General features: G+C 53.4%; 7 protein-coding genes across 7 annotated transcripts; 6 read left to right on the top strand and 1 right to left on the bottom strand.

Annotated features, from left to right (window-relative positions):
- Nucleotides 1-314: 314 nt before the first annotated feature.
- Nucleotides 315-2,106, top strand: BJX68DRAFT_253066 (cytochrome P450; the record flags this gene model as incomplete). Its single annotated transcript, XM_071042655.1, has 6 exons — nt 315-430; nt 493-1,297; nt 1,361-1,415; nt 1,474-1,531; nt 1,593-1,776; nt 1,864-2,106. 6 exons carry the CDS (start codon nt 315-317, stop codon nt 2,104-2,106), a joined length of 1,461 nt encoding a protein of 486 aa, XP_070903095.1.
- A 466-nt stretch (nt 2,107-2,572) lies between these two features.
- Nucleotides 2,573-3,555, top strand: BJX68DRAFT_263124 (uncharacterized protein; the record flags this gene model as incomplete). The annotated part of the gene is made up of 4 exons (XM_071044601.1): nt 2,573-2,674; nt 2,732-2,854; nt 2,924-3,200; nt 3,254-3,555. 4 exons carry the CDS (start codon nt 2,573-2,575, stop codon nt 3,553-3,555), a joined length of 804 nt encoding a protein of 267 aa, XP_070903094.1.
- Nucleotides 3,556-5,543: 1,988 nt separating this feature from the next.
- BJX68DRAFT_263123 (uncharacterized protein) lies at nt 5,544-7,403 on the bottom strand (the record flags this gene model as incomplete). Its single annotated transcript, XM_071044600.1, has 1 exon — nt 5,544-7,403. One exon carries the CDS (start codon nt 7,401-7,403, stop codon nt 5,544-5,546), a length of 1,860 nt encoding a protein of 619 aa, XP_070903093.1.
- On the top strand, nt 7,265-8,448 carry BJX68DRAFT_229125 (uncharacterized protein). Its single transcript, XM_071038964.1, has one exon. It carries the CDS (start codon nt 7,764-7,766, stop codon nt 8,190-8,192), a length of 429 nt encoding a protein of 142 aa, XP_070903092.1. The 5' UTR covers nt 7,265-7,763; the 3' UTR covers nt 8,193-8,448.
- Nucleotides 8,233-8,889, top strand: BJX68DRAFT_263122 (uncharacterized protein; the record flags this gene model as incomplete). Its single annotated transcript, XM_071044599.1, has 1 exon — nt 8,233-8,889. One exon carries the CDS (start codon nt 8,233-8,235, stop codon nt 8,887-8,889), a length of 657 nt encoding a protein of 218 aa, XP_070903091.1.
- A 1,418-nt stretch (nt 8,890-10,307) lies between these two features.
- On the top strand, nt 10,308-11,200 carry BJX68DRAFT_178832 (uncharacterized protein). Its single transcript, XM_071037176.1, has one exon. It carries the CDS (start codon nt 10,436-10,438, stop codon nt 11,069-11,071), a length of 636 nt encoding a protein of 211 aa, XP_070903090.1. The 5' UTR covers nt 10,308-10,435; the 3' UTR covers nt 11,072-11,200.
- A 1,377-nt stretch (nt 11,201-12,577) lies between these two features.
- Nucleotides 12,578-15,633, top strand: BJX68DRAFT_229102 (putative MFS phosphate transporter). The gene is made up of 4 exons (XM_071038962.1): nt 12,578-13,472; nt 13,531-13,698; nt 13,753-13,895; nt 13,950-15,633. Exons 1-4 carry the CDS (start codon nt 13,156-13,158, stop codon nt 15,308-15,310), a joined length of 1,989 nt encoding a protein of 662 aa, XP_070903089.1. The 5' UTR covers nt 12,578-13,155; the 3' UTR covers nt 15,311-15,633.
- Nucleotides 15,634-15,673: the final 40 nt, after the last annotated feature.

Raw genomic sequence — 15,673 nt, 5'->3', positions numbered from 1 at the left:
GGGGCCATGAACCCCTGCTGCTATGGAGTAACTACGCTCAACCGGCATCATGGTTGGCGGAACTATCATCGTCGCCTTGGCCTTGCTCTTTTGCTCCTGGGTGACTTGGAAACTGGCTCGCTTTGCTCTGTCTGCTCGGCGCTCACCTTTTCTTCCTCCTGGTCCACCCACACTACCCTTGCTAGGTGAGCTTATCCGTCCTGCCCACAGCGACTCGAGCTAACATACGATCAACAGGCAACTTACACCAACTGCCGACCAGCAAGGCTTTTATTAGGTAGCCTAAAGATGCATTGCTTCATTATGCCAGGTACATGACTGATCATCGCTGCAGATTTCAAGAATGGGCAAAACACTATGGCCCTATAATCTCAGTCAAAACAGGCCCTGGGAGTCTCATCGTCTTGAACTCGGCAAAAGACGTCAAGGAGTAAGCAATCCCAAGCTCCAAGACAATGGACCAACTTCCAATCCATATTCAATCCTTTTCAGACTGTTCGATAAGCGCGGCTCCATCTATTCAAGCCGGCCGCCAAACCACATCGGCAACGAGCTTATCGCGCGCAACGATGTGCACCTACTCCTCATGCCATACGGGCAGGCGTGGCGGAACCAGAGAAAGATATACCAGGCTCTAGTCAGCATCATTGCTGTCCGCTTGTTGCAGCCAATCCAACAGGCAGAGTCCACCTTGACCATCCACCAACTTGCACAGTCCCCCGCGCGGTACTACGACCACATCCGCCGATACTCAACCGGAGTGATTCTCTCTTCGGTCTTTGGCGTCCGCGGGCCCGAGTTTGACCATCCGAACATCACGCGCCTCTACCACGTCCAGGACCAATTCACTGCCATCCTCGAAACAGGCGCAACCCCGCCCGTGGATGTCGTTCCGGTCCTCAAGCGGCTGCCGGATTTTGTCTCCCCCTGGCGGCGCTGGGCGCGCCAGATCCGGAAGGAACAGCGACAGCTCTATTTCGAACTGCTACAAGACGCCAAAGATCGACGGGCTCGAGGCGTGCGACGCAATTGCTTCATGGACCAGTTGCTAGATGAGAGCTTCAGGGCAAAGTACGAGCTGGACGATGAGCATATTGCGTATATTGGTGGGGTGCTGATGGAGGGGGGCTCGGATACAACTGCTTCCACGCTGCTTTCGTTCCTCCTCGCAATGGTCAAGTATCCCAGGGTCTTTCGCAAGGCGCAGGAGCAAGTCGACCAAGTGTGTGGGATCGAACATTCCCCTTCTTTCGAGAATCTCGCACAGTTGCCTTATGTGAAACACTGTGTCTCTGAAGTAAGCACCTTCTCCTCGCTATATTCCGCTGCTATAATAGCTTCAGTCACCAACACTTCATAGGTTCTGCGCTGGAGGCCTGTGGCGGCAGGAGGCATTCCACATGTCTTGGTCCAAGGTACTCCTCTCCCTTTGGCAGAGACAACATAGAATCAAGTATCTAAGCCAGACCGCAGACGATGAATACAAAGGATATCACTTCCCTGCGGGGACGGCCTTTCTAGCAAACGCATGGTACGGTGGCATACACTCCAAGTTACATCCCATCCCACTGCAGTCTCGCTAACGCCGGCAGGGCAATTCACAACGATCCAGAACTATACGACCGACCAGACGAGTTCCTCCCAGAGCGCTACGAACAGAGCCCTCTCGGCTTTAAGCCAGATGCCGACGACGCAACAGATGGCATTCGCAAGACGTACGCATTTGGCGCAGGGAGGCGCATCTGCCCCGGGTCGCATCTGGCGGAAAGCTCCCTAGTACGAGTGTTCCTGTCCTCGTTGTTGCCTTTTTTTTATTCGGTATGGCGACGACTGTGGTGGGGCAGGTAGCTAACAAAGCTGCAGGATATCAACATCGCAAAGATCATTTGGGCATTCGACATTGGGCCTGGGATTGACCAAGCGACCGGACGGCAAATGCGAGTGGAGGATGTCAATGTCGATATCGCGACGCAGTGGACGGACGGGTTCCTCATTGCGCCCAAGCCGTTTCCGATTAGCCTGTCGGTCCGGTCGGAGAAGCATCGAGAGGTGTTGGATCAGGAGCTCAAGGAGGCTCAGACGATCTTTGACTGTTACGAGCACTAGGTTGGGGCTTACTTGGCTGGGTATAGGATCACAGAAGCCTCTCGTTTACATTCACGTTGTGCCGCTAGCTTTACCCTCTACTCTCTTCTTTAGCGACGACAGCATAGGCGTCAGTCATAGTATTCTTCAATTCTACATCGCAGGGTGCCAGCGCCAATTGACGCAGCTCGCGGCCAACGAGGCCTACCTAGGCAGCTACAAGTACAGGCTGACCTGCCGAGTCTGCTAGCTAATCATATCCGGGCCTAGCTGTTTTGCAGCTATACCCAGCACGTAATCCCAACGGAAGTTGAGGCCCGGGGGATGAAACTGGGGAAACGGGGCCCCCACATGCCTGACCACCCCGCATGTTCTGCTACTCTATATTACTATAGAATCAGACCAAGATCAACAACCCCCGCAGCATGCACCTCACACCCACCAACATTGCAAGACATCGTTCACAGCTGATATCTCCCATATAATGATGTCGCCAGACCAATCGAAATACGAGACCTCCACTGCCGATGTCCAAGGCTACACCCGCACCAAGCACATCTACATCCCCATGCGCCAACCTATTCCTACCGTTCTCCGCATCGAAGGAGGCCAGAAGTTTAAGGCTCATGTACTGTTTGCGAGGTAGTGTCGAGAGTATGGATTTGCTCTTCTCCGCCTGGACACGCGCGGCATCGGGTGGAGTCAAGGCAGGCTCGACCCTTTTGGCCTGGGCGATCCGACCTCATCGATGCAGATGCAGAAGGACAAGGTAAAATACTTCTCGCTTATTCATTTCAATACAATACGAAGCTGACCACGTTCGTTCCATCTCGATCAGACCTCTACGACACATGGAGCGTTGGTCGGCTACTGGGCAGCCGTGCAGAACCCCCCACATCTAACCTGCGTCCTGTCCTACGAGTCCCAGTGCAACATGTATCACGCGGCGCGGAAGGACGGTATCTACAGTAACAACTTCCAGTCGCACTGGCTCAGCAGTGTTGTTCTTCCGTACCAGGCTGGGAAGCAGGACGGGTCGCGGACTGAGGAGGAGCTCGCAGCTAACCGGGTGGATTATCCCGAGTTGCTCGCTACGACTGAGTATCCCGATGAAAGTGTTTGATTGCATCCGCAAGCTAGGAGGATACTGGAGTTCCTATTTACCTAGCGGGTAACTGGACGGATCCTGAGCTGCACCTTGCGGGCAACATTCGCGCCTTTGATGGGATCTCCTCGGAGTATAAGTGGTTGGAGAGGCATACGGGGAACCACCTCGGGGCTTTCTATGAGCCAGAGCATATTGAAATGCCGAGGGTGTTCCTCGACTACTTCCTCTTTGATAGAAGGGAAACGGGATGCTTGATGTCCCCCGTCTTCGTCTCCTACGACACCAGGGCAAGGAGACAATCTACTGAGAGACCGAAACCCCGTTCCCTCCGCCAGACGCAGAAGATACTGTCTTTTACTTGATGCCAGACCAGAACCTCTCCGCAACAACCCCAGCGATTACAAGCCGCACCACATTCAAAACAAAAGGCTATGGCCTTGAATTCACAACACTCCACTTCTCCCTCAACACCCCCTTCCCAGGGTCCTTCAAACTCCTTGGCACCCCCTACCCGACCTCGAAGTAAGCACAGCCGCGCAATATCTCGACTTCTTCATCTACCTGCGCGCCATTGATGCTAAATGTAAGCTCATTACTCTTGCGGGCAACCACGGCGAGCCCATGGACAGTTTCGCGCGGGGGTGCTTCCGCCTCTCGCACCGCGACCAAGTTGCGCAGGCTTCCCTGAAAAAAAAGGGGGCCATCGATCAGCCAAATGTTCCGAGGTCGGAAGTGATCCAGGGGAAGGTATATAGGGCGTTAGTCCCCTTATACCCAGCTGCGTTCTTGTTCGACGAGGGGCAGTCGTTGAGTCTTGAGATCGGGCATGTCAATACGCCGGGCACGGTTCTGACAATGAGGCATGAGGGTGGGGATTGGACGGCGGAGAGGTTTGCGGGGGGGAGTGTCATTCATTGGCATGGGAGACTTGTCCTACCGCGTGTTCGACGGTGTGTGGAGTGGCGAGGTTGGATGGTTCCTTGGGTTGAACGCATTAGTGAAGTGGGAGTATCCTTGAGACATGTGATATTGGGTCCTGCTGGAAACTATCGACTGGTGAAGGAGTATCATGATCGCAATCAGAATTTGACTAGAGTTCTGTGCATGCGTACATGGTGTACTTCGAAGCAAGGGAAAAGTGGAGGAGACAAGGGTGCCTACGTTGTCATACAGTACTCCAAGGTCCTCAAGGGACGAGGATATTCCGACTGCGGAGCTGGTGTTTATGATGATACTCGCCTTGGTGTGTTCGATGGGATCTGGAACAGCCCTATCGCAGGTGAGTGACAAGTCCCTTACTCTCTCGTAGGTTTGTACCAACATTCCCGATGCCAGTCAGGAAACAGCAGTCGCCAGGGAATTTCGGCACGGGAGGCATTCAAGGCTCCGAGGAGCACCATTTGAAAACTTGGCGAGTGGCCGAAGGAAGCAAACAGCATTGAACTGATCAAGACTTCGTATGCGGAGGGGGACTTGTCTTACATACAAGGGTGGTTCAGCACCACGTGTCAAAACATCCTGCGCCCCGGCGGGGGACTGGGCGATTTTGATGTTGTTAGTTATTATTACGCCCCTTATTTGACATCCATTTTACAGGTCTCACATACACCCCTCGCTCAAAAGCAAGGACGTCCCAACCCGTAACCATCTTGGCCCTTTTCAGCCGAGATTCTAGGGACATTGAATTATCGGCTACCGGCTAGCCTTTTTTCTCATGGCTATCCGGGATATAGGGAGAAAATCCGGCCTTTCGGACGCTCTATGCGTAATTGTATCGTATCTAACCTTGTTGGAGGTAGAGGCTTGGTGGCTCGCTACTTGAGCATTGTGTCGTGAAACATCTGGGCTGGCCCAGGTTGGGGTGGTATCTCCAGTGTCGTGTTTAGCTGATATAAACATTGATCTTCTATCGAATGCGGCGATTTGGGCACGTTGGTCCCCCTGGAAGTTTTTATCTGTAGGCGTTGGAGAGAAGCGTGGACTTGGGGAGTGCACGAAAAGGGAGAACGAGGGTAGGGGTATTCTACGGTGGAAGCTCTCCTTGTTCCCTTGCGTGTGTGTTGGAAGATGGCAGGGACAAGTACATTAAAAACGTATAGGTGCCTTGACTGTCTGGGTGAGATAATGATATGTCGAGGAATAGAAGATGCACGAAATGAGAGATATATTCAAGGAACGCGAACCTAACCAACTAACCGCCCTCTATAAACAGGCAATACACCAGATATACCCCTTACTAGCGAATCACAATCAGAACAAGCAATAACTCGAAGAAAAAAAAAAAGCTCGGAAAGAAACAGCACACAACCTAACTAGGACTAAACTCCCCAGCAACCCCTAACCAAGCTCCTCAATTCCTCCTCCTCCTCGTCTTCGCAACAGCCGGTTTCCTCCGATCATACAACTTCCCCTTGAACCCAAAGACCGTCATCCCCCTTGGGATAACCCAGCGGGGCCAATTATCCCTATGACCGCCCTTGAACACTAACTCGCGCTCCGAGCGGCCGCGCACAGCCGCCTGCCCAAAGGGCGTCTCCCACCCACCATAAAACAGCCACCGCGCTGCATCGACCCTATAAGTTACACCGCGGCGAATCGCGGCGCGCTCAAGCTTTGTATGGTGGAGTTCATGCTCATCTTCGAGACCTGCTTCGGTGGTCGCGGGGTTCGTGTAGTCGTCTAGGACGACGGAGCGGAGGTGTGGGGAGTTTGAGGGGGTGACGAGCTCCGCGAGGGCGCGTTGGTACTCCGGCATGTATTTGTGGAGGAGGCCTGCGCCGAAGGTGTAGAGGCCTAGGGATTCGAGGTTGGGTGGGAGGTGCGCGCAGAGGCTGGTATGGTTCGCAGCGTGCGGGCAGTTGTAGCCCGTGAGCAGGAGGAGGGCGATGGAAAGCTGGCGGAGCTTGGTGAATTCCGGGAGCGGCGGGCAAACGATCACGTCCGGGCGGTCGCTGAACCACTTACGGTAGTCGTAGTAGGGCATGCGGCATTGGTGCAGGTCGAGGTATTCGAGTTGATCCTTTAGGGTGGAGAGGGTTTTCCAGAGCTCCGTGTAGAGGGCGGGGCCTTCGTGGTAGGTTGGTCGCGGGTTGTTGGATTTCAAAATGCGCGTCTCGCCTGAGAGGGAGATGGTAAGGTGGCGGAGGCGAGGGGTTAGAGAGAGGACTTTGGAGAGGTGGAGCTTGTCCATGTTGGGGCCGTTGATTGCAAGTGCAGTAATCTTGGTGGGAGTCTTTGTGTCGAGGATCTGCTTCGTGGTCTCGGTGTGGAGCGCGGTGAACTCGACTAGGTTCGGCAGACGCATGTAGGGTCGGCGCTCGTCAATGACAAAGGGATCGTTGGTCGTTTTGGCGACGAGGGTGCGCTCTGGCTTGGGTGCGATGGCGAGGTACCTAACCTGCTGCAAGGGCCGAGTCACCAGCGGGAGCGACTGACCAGGCCATCTCTTCGTCGCATCGCCCAGGATCACATCAAGGAAGGGGTCATCCTTGGACTGCCAGACCTGCATGTTCAACTCATTGAGCTTTGGGCAGTGGGCTAGAATGATCGCGACGAGCGGGCACTGGTATCCAGACTCGGGGTCGCTCTTAAAGAGCAGCCTGTCTGCGCGCTGATCCATACCCTCGCCGAGACGCCCAGCCTGGCTAAAGCCGATGTCGTTCATCACCCCGTCAAGCCAGTCTCGGTTCTTCTGGTGGAGAGTGCGGTAGTGGAGAGTGGAAACCTTGGAGCGGACTTCCTGCCTGAGCCTGCCGTCGGGCGCGAGATACGTCTCGTTGAGCTGGCGGCGCACGACGCTGAGGTCGGCTACGTCTGCAATGGGTTTGTTGAACCAGGGATCGACGACATTGCGATAGATGTCAAAGAGAACATCTGCGGCATTCGGTGGGTTGAACTCCTCATCCAACTCCATGGCCGTAAAGGTCAGCTGCCTGACGTACGCGGCCTTGTCTGGATCAGTGGCGACCAGGCGCAGTAGCCGCCATAGTGTCGCGATCTTGTTGGGGCTGCCATGGAAGGCATAGCTGCTGAAGAAGAGGGGGGTCAAGTACTTGTTCCAGCTCTTGTTCACCAGGCGCCATCCTTTCAGTTGCTCAGGGTAGAAATATGTCCCCTCGCGAACCTTGCCTCCGACGGCAAACTCGAAGATCAGACGGCAGACTTCTGGGGGAAGCTGCCTGTTGAATGGAAGGGTGGTGCCGGGTGCCATGGTGGTGTATTTTTAACCTGGATAGAGGAGATGAAGGATGAGCTTGGAAAAATCAGGGTGTCCATGGCGCAACATATAAGCTGAGCAGCTCTGGTTTCTGCTAATTCTGGCGGGGCATTCATTGTTCGTTTCATCAAAGAAATCCGAAGGTCGCGCGCAGGGCTGCTCTGGTCGAAGATGAGGACAAAGAGCGCCAGACACAGCCATCGCGACGCTGGGTTGCTCTTTGTTTGCGGTCCAGATGATCGATGGCTCAGCAGTTGATTTGCAGTTATAGGCCAGTCTGCAGGTTAGAGCGGGGTCTCTCCCACAGCCAAACAAAGGAGCCTGAATAATCTGGAAGACTGCGATTCCCTGACCATGAGCTGGTCTGCGCTGCCCTACGAGCTCCACATGCTCATCTTCTCCCATCTCTCTGTTCCAGCCTGGTCAGCGCCATTCCTCATCCCCGCCAACGCACCCCCAGACATTTATGCCTGGAAATGCCCGACTAAATGGAAACGTGAGATCGCCAGCCTCCACCTTGTCTCAAGTGCATTGCCCTATTCTCCAGATGTTCCCTTTGTTTCCTTCTTAGAGAAGCCCCAATTAAAATGTCATAGAATCATGGTCCTGCAATATCCGACAGTCCATAATCCTCAACAACCCCATCGAGAGACTCATCTGCAGCGCACCAGAAAACCTCGTCTAGAAAGGTATAACCGTTCTTCTTCAGAGACTTCGATCGCATCGGCCTCAGAAATCAGTTTTCTGTTCCACCTACAGAGAATCCCTCTCGTTCCTCGATGAATTGCTCATCCGAGCGACCCAGCGCGCGCTGTTGGGTTGTATGGGACTCTTCTTGGATGCCGGCGCGAACGCCTCTCTTCGCAAACCTCTGGTCTGCATCGGACTCGTATCTCTTGCGCAGATCGACGAGCAATCGTGGGTTGCCATACGAGAAGATAGAGGCGAAACCAGACACGACAAGAAACTCGCCGTTCTGCGCCTTTTGCTCTCTTACAACGCTGCCACTGAACACACCAGGGTCGTTCAGACCTACGACGAAACGTACAATAATACGCCCCTCGCCTCCGCGATCCGAACTGGGTGGGTTGATGGCGCTGAGCTCCTTCAACGCGGCGCAATGTATCCGTCTGAAATTCACAATGAATACGCACCCCTGGAGCCGCTGCGATACTGCGCGTGGAAAGGCCAAGAGGAGGTGCTGCGCATGCTATTCCGGAACGAGATCACGATGGATAATTCGCGGTATGACTATTGTGGGCCCGAGGAGGGGATTTACTCGCAGGAGGAGCATCCGCTCGAGTGGGCGATTTCGAGCGTTGATTTGGGCACTGTGAGGCTTCTGCTGGAAATGGGGGCGCGCACAAGAGATATGAAAGCGACCGCGCTGTGGCATACGAAGGATTCGAGCGAGGAAATGAAACGGTTGGGAGGCGGGTATGTCCAGGGTTCCTCTCGTAATAATAGTAGTCAAGGATAGATTCCTTCACACGGGCGCAGGAAGGATCAAAGGCCTTACCAAGACTCGTCTGCAGTTTACTTGCAATGAAAGACATCCCAATGCGTCGATATATCTTTCCCAGAATAGCAGAATAGTCCCTCGCTCTGCCGAACAAAGAAACGAGCAAAACCCGGTTCCTCGGCTCCAGCGGCCCAAATGACGCTCACTGCTCTTGTCGGTACTCGGATCCCTCGCATTGACTTGGACATGATCAGGTTTGCCTCTGCGGGGTTCTGCCCGTTCTCCGTCTGATGTATGGGCATGTTCCATGCCGATGATCCAGCTGGATCAGTGCTCGTTCCTGGGCGCGCTTGGCATAAGCGTCCACGAATGTCATCCCTTCAACAGAAGCCGAATGTTTGCGAGACGGTGAGGAAAGTAAGGACTTGACATATGTAATTGTCTCTCGTTTGGTGCGTTGGTTGGCTAACCTCGAAGGAATGGCTCGTATTCTGGGTTTTGTGTCTGGGGTGCAGAACCGGGGTACTCCACGCTCATGAGATGGTGGCGATAGCTCACGTATAAAGTTGTGGGGGTTTCTCACGCTTCTCACGCCATTTCTGCCTCGAATTTGACTATCCGGAAACCAGATCCGTTTCGCTTACTCTATTTGCCTTGCACCGACTCTAAGGTTAACCCTACTTTGACCGCAATGAAGCTCTATGTCGTTCTCGCCACCCTGATGGCTTCCGCCATGGCGTATGAGGCTGTCAGCACACCGCCTTGCGAAAAATATGTGAGCTTTTCTCTTCACAATCGTGTTCCAGATAATCGATGCTAATCATGGTCTGGGCGATAGGAAGTCTTTCTCGAGTGCGGATCTGCGTGCCACCCTACCTGCGAGACCTTCGGAGAGCCGGTCGAAGTTTGCACAGCGCAATGTGTTTCAGGATGCTACTGCAAGGAGGGAACCTTGCGAGTTGAGGTAGGCAGTCTCATCCAGCAATAGGACAAGACTAACCCAGTCTACAGAGCGGAGGTTGCGTTCGAGAGAAGAAATGCAAGAAACCCGATGGCTGCCCGGCTCCAAAGTAAATTTGATCTGCAGTTCCTGCTGAGTGTGAAAGTCGCTAGTCAAAAGCTTCTTGTCTGTACATAAGCAAACGTAGTGCAATACGGCAATGTTGAATGAAGACCGAAAATATGAACTTTGTTCCACGGGTTTCAAGCAGGAGAGGCGACCTGGGCAAAGACAAATTTGGTGAGTCTCGTAAATGCATGTATGTAATCTTTCCGAGGTCCGTCGGTATTTTGAGACAGCGCAGCATGCCAAGTTTAGCTCAAAGGTGAGGTCTGGCCCGTCTCCGGCGTGGCTTTCAACAGATAATCCTCTGCATATTAGCTAGTGATGTGCAATGATCAATTGTTGTTGATCCAGTGGTGTGCTATGCGGCGTATCCTCGAAAGGTTGGCAGTTCTGAGGTGGCTGTGAATATGTGAGCTGCAAGTTTCAAAGGGGTATGAACAGCGCAACAACTGTTGTCAGCCCGACTTTCAGCAGAATCAAGTGGGGAGACATGGCCGGATGATATCTTGCACTATAATCAGCACGGTAGGACAATTCAAAGATCTATCATGTCAACCTGCCTCGTCGATCGCGGAAAAGATATCCACGACAGAATGGGATGGCAGAAGTCAAGCACATCAGCCCGTTTCTTGCGACGAGAAAGAGGCAAACGATATACCAGAGTTAGGCTTCGAGCGGAATGCAAGGGGAACAACATGTCCATATAAGACTTTCAGTAAGGATGGCCTTGCAACGCGATCCAGAACGCCAGCGCATCATATGCATTCTGCAGGGGCTATGCTTAGGTTCCACGACACTTCCATGCTCGATTGTTTGGCGCTGATTATGGTAACTCACTCTCGGATGTTCGACATATCATTCCGTCGGAAGCTCGAAGTAAGGAGTAGCTCAAAATCCCACGCTTCGAGGGATCGAGTGACCATCCGCGAGCGAGTTTCATTTTTTTTTGTGATTCTAAAAGTAGAGAAGCCGACTGATCCGACTAGGAGGGTGGTCAAACATCAATCTAGAAAACTTATGATAGCCTCAAAGCGAATAGTTTTCGCACGTGCGCGGGATGCATTTCTGGAAAGTTCAAGATTCACAAACATAGCTGTATGCTCAATAATGATGACCATCTCCTCCAATTTGTAATAGGCTTGACTTCCTGACCAGGGCGCAAGTTCGAGGCGCGCCGTTTCCCGGATTCGCCGGCGCTGGGCGCTGAATGTGAGCTTTGAAGCAGGCCGATTAGCGCTCTCAAAGCGAGTCAGCCACGGTACCATTGCCGCTTCGAGAGGAAACTGCGCGTTTTAGATCAATGCGGGTCAGATCTGGCCACCATCCTGCGTCACGTCGCTAATAATTGTTGCCCGTCGATCAGCTGAATAGGGGCTAGACGGCCAAGCCTGGCTAAGCATTGCGAAGCATTACGCCGCAAGATTCCAGAGTCAGCGGCGTAAGGCTTATGTGCTTGATACCAGCCGGACTGTTATCACGTTCGCTGAAGCTCCAAATCGACTGGGCACGCAATTGTAGACCCTGCGATAGCTTGGAAGATAGCTCTCCAACACGGTCCCACCGAAAGTGATTATGCTCCACCCTAGCATGCATCAGACGACGGGTGGGACTAGATGGAAGTATATCGCTCGGGCGTACTAGATAATGATTACTATCGATCCAGATTTCAGTTCGTTGTCTCATGTCAGACATCGTGGGGTTTTCACCTCATCTGAGTCGCCAAAGGAAGCAAGAGAGGTCCAGCGAGATTTTAGAGCGGAATGCGTGCTGAGCGTATAGGTGACAGCGAGCAAGAAATGTTGATTAGGCCTCGTCATCCGATGGAGGCGGTTCATGGTAGCCGTGAATCGGAATGCCACTTCAGTTCGCCCCTCCTATGAACGTAGGGGACAGAGCCACGTGCGGAGACTGGCGTATGTGAGGGATGACATTTGGATCAATTGATGACAGGCCGAGAGCGGGCACACCCGAGGATTCGACACTATCATAGCAGAATGACAAGCCTACGACCGTGGAATCGACTCGGCAATTGCAATGACACAACCTTTATCATCATGCAGCATGAACATGACGATGCGTGGCGCGGATTTGTCTACCACCTTCGTATTGGCGAATCACGGTTAGCGAATCGGCCATCCCAAAATATACAACGTAGTACCTAGGTAGTAGGTAGTAGGTAGTGGTATACTACCTACTCGAGAGGACGTACCTCGACTCTAAGCCAAGTGATAATCCTGGAGCCTGTCGAGGCCAGCGAACAGCCGGTTTACACGACAGAGACTGGGTTGTGTACCCCCATTCGTAACTCGGTGGCTTAGATCGAAACGAGGAGCCCGAGATGGAAGGAGCGCACTTGACCTCTTTCCCCATCCGCTATTTGACCTGCGTGGGAGGGGCCACTGACACATCGAGTCGCGGAGATGCAGCGCAGTGCGTTACCCCCCAACATTTTCTGACCTCGTGCAGAAGTGCGGGGTGGTGATTGGACAATCCGCAACCGGGGGGGATCTGCGTTGGGAAGGCGGTGCAGGCAGATCTGTGCATCGGACCCGAGATTCTGCCTACACGTGCGCGAATGATTGGTCGGGAGGCTCAGGGCGATCTGAGAAAAAAAAAGGCCCTGTCCCGCTTTCCGCAACTGGCGAACCTGGTTCCGCCGCCAAGCTGAAAATTCCACAGATTTTCGATGGCGATTCCATGTCCATCCGACGAGATGCGCGTGAGATGAGGCGATTGAAACCTGCTTCGGCTTGCCCAGGAGGGGGCGTCCACTTAGCACCTCTCGGCGAGTAGCACTACCCACGTTGTGCTGCTCTGGGCACCAGTCCACCCCCCGCCAGTCTGCCAGTCAGAGGAAGGTTCCGTCCTCAACTGCAGTGGAACCTGGTCGCTTGCTGGATCAGCCCAGACATCCACCGACTTATCATACGCCACCGTTCTCGCATGTGCCCGAGTCGCCGAAGGAGTCTGGCTGCCCGCTTCCGCCTTCTTCCAGAGATTTTCCCTCGCTATATAACTCTCACTGTCTTGTCCTACTTGGCTTACATCCTTCGTGACGCCTCGACGCAAATAACTCGTCAGTTCCCTTGTCCCAAGACAACACCAAGCCCGTCCCAAGCACGGCTCACCCGTCTCTCAACCTCTTGACCACTCGGCCAAGAGTCTCCGGCTTGTGCGCCAGTGCCGTGAAGCTTTGAGAACTGCGGCGAGACGACACGATGGCTGATTTTGGACCACGTGCGCCCCATGGGCCCGATATGACGGGCGACCACGCGCCGCTAGAGGACATGGATATCAACGAGAAGGGAGCTTTCGACGCTCTCATTCGTCCGGACGACAGCTATACCGCGGACGGCACATACTGGGCGGACTTGTCTCTGTTCAAGAAGATCAAGTTTGTTAGCTCGTACGATGCGGGCGAGGCCAAGCGTGAGCTCAGGGACATCTGGGAGATGACCAAGAAGGATCCTCTGTCCCCGGTCTCTTATTATTTCCGGAACATGGTCCTCCCTGGTGCTGGTCTTGGTCTGGAAGGGTAAGCTGCGCTCGTCCCCACACGCGAGAGAAAAAGTACTAATCGGTATTTTTGTTAGTTACGTCCTGTTCTCGATCGGAAACCTAAAACCCCTCTTCCAAGCTGCCTTCCCCTCCTGTTGGTCCACTCACGAAATTTGCAATGCTCAATGGCTCAATGCGATCGATTATCTCGAGATCTGCGGTATCATTGTTGGCCAGATTCTGGTTGGAATTGTTGGTGACTGGTATGTGAACGGTCGCGATTGTTTGAGGGACACTTTCTCATAGTTGAATTACAGGCTCGGTCGACGATGGGGTTTGATTCAGGATGCCGCAATCATGTTTGTCGGTCTTTTGATGCTTACCGCGGCCTGGGGAGTTACTCAGAATGGCTGGATTATCTGCTACGCCTGGTCTCTGTTCTTCTATGGCATTGGTGTTGGTGAGTGCCAAAGAACGTCTCGTGTTCATAATTCGTCTTGCTAATCTCCTGCAGGTGGTGAATATCCCATGACTGCGACCAGTGGTATGGAGAACGCTGTTGGTTCCGGCAAGGTCTCTACGAAAGAGGACCGCCTGCACCGTGGCCGCAAGGTTACCAGCGCTTTCTTGATGCAGGGTTGGGGTCAGTTCTTCAACCAGGTCTTGCTCATTATCCTGCTGCTTTGCTTCCACCATGGCAGCGGCAACCCTTCGTACTCGACCGTCTCTTCTCAGTGGACTTACCGTGTCTCTTTCGCCATCCCCGCTGTCGGTACCCTGTGGCTCGTGTACTACCGTGCGTACCACATGAAGGCTGCTAGCAAGCAGCTCCAGGCGGCCAAGAAGAAGGCTTCGGTTACTGGGTACGATATCAAGTCGCTTCAATTGACCTTCAAGCACTTTGGTTTCCGTCTCGTTGCGACTGCCGGTGCCTGGTTTGCCAACGACGTCTTCTTCTACGGAAACAAACTGTTCCAGTCCGAGTTCATCAAGGTCATCAGTCCTCACACCGAGTCTATCATGCCTGGTTGGCTCTGGAACTTGTGCAACGTCGGAGTCTCCCTCGTGGGTTACTACCTTGCTTCTTTCCTGATCGACAACAAGCTCTATGGGCGCAAATGGATGCAGATCGTCGGTTTCATGATGGACTTTATCCTCTTCATTGTTCCCGCATTCAACTTTGAATACTACACCTCCCCCGAGCACATCAAGGAGTTCCAAGCTATGTACTTCTTGAGCTCCTTCTTCAACCAGTTCGGACCCAACTCGGTCACCTTCTTGGTCGCCGCCGAGGTCTTCCCTACTCCCATCCGCGCTACCGCCCACGGTCTCTCCGCGGCTGCCGGTAAGCTCGGTGCTCTCCTCGCCTCGGTCCTTTACAACTACATCACCACACAACAGAAGTTCTACGTCGTTCCGTGGTTCGGTCTCGCAGGTGTCATTCTAACCTGGCTCTTCCTCCCTGACACCACTGGACTCGACTTGAAGGAGCAAGAGCGGCGCTGGAAGTACCTCCGTGAGGGTCGCGAGGAAGAATACCACGGACCCGCTGTCCACCCCAAGCACCTTTCCATCTGGGAGCGCTTCCGTGGAAAGGGCAAGTACTATGACGCCGAACTCGACTACAAGCAGAAGGTTGAGGAGTTCCGCGCCGAGTGGGAAGCTGCCATGAGCTCAAGGATTACTGAGAAGGACAAGGCTATGGAAGACGAAACCGACGAGGATCTCCTTCAGGGTCACGTCCACTCCTACTTCCACCGCACGAGTCCCATGTTCCGCGGTATGGAGGAGAAGCCCAACAAGGGTGATAACTTTGCTCTTCCCCCAGCCGCGCGAGCAGGAGACGACTCATCGGCCACCTCGGTTGAAAAATAAGCTATTTGAATTGTGCACCTTGTTTATACCCCTTTTCAGCTCTACGGATTTGCCATCTGTGAAAGAGTACACCAGTTCCTATCGTTGTTTCTATTATTCTTTCCTCGAAGCATTATCGAGCAGGCGGATGCGTTTCATACCCCCAGTACATAGACTCAATGCTTACACAATAATCAATTGTTGTAAATGCATCAATTTCATCACAAGAAGAAGTACCATGATGTCAGTTCTGCTCATAAGCCTAACGTTCCATTGATGAATCATGACACTCTTATGACTCCATCGCCGATCTGCAAGACTGCAACTTCGTTTTTCTTCACCCCCGCACGATCGCCACACTAAACCAAATGCGGACACGGATTC

This window comes from Aspergillus pseudodeflectus (genome assembly GCF_044049435.1).
Source record: "Aspergillus pseudodeflectus strain CBS 756.74 chromosome Unknown BJX68scaffold_6, whole genome shotgun sequence".
In the NCBI taxonomy this organism is placed as follows: Eukaryota; Fungi; Ascomycota; class Eurotiomycetes; order Eurotiales; family Aspergillaceae; genus Aspergillus; species Aspergillus pseudodeflectus.
The sequence above is the reverse complement of the archived record's forward strand: the minus strand, read 5'-3'. Positions and strand labels throughout refer to the sequence as shown.

Coding starts and splice junctions, on each gene's coding strand:
- BJX68DRAFT_229125 (XM_071038964.1), top strand. CDS start 7,764: ATGAGCTGGTCTGCGCTGCCCTACGAGCTCCACATGCTCATCTTCTCC.
- BJX68DRAFT_178832 (XM_071037176.1), top strand. CDS start 10,436: ATGATATCTTGCACTATAATCAGCACGGTAGGACAATTCAAAGATCTA.
- BJX68DRAFT_229102 (XM_071038962.1), top strand. CDS start 13,156: ATGGCTGATTTTGGACCACGTGCGCCCCATGGGCCCGATATGACGGGC. Junction 13,473..13,530: donor GCTGGTCTTGGTCTGGAAGG/GTAAGCTGCGCT, acceptor TATTTTTGTTAG/TTACGTCCTGTTCTCGATCG. Junction 13,896..13,949: donor CTTCTATGGCATTGGTGTTG/GTGAGTGCCAAA, acceptor AATCTCCTGCAG/GTGGTGAATATCCCATGACT.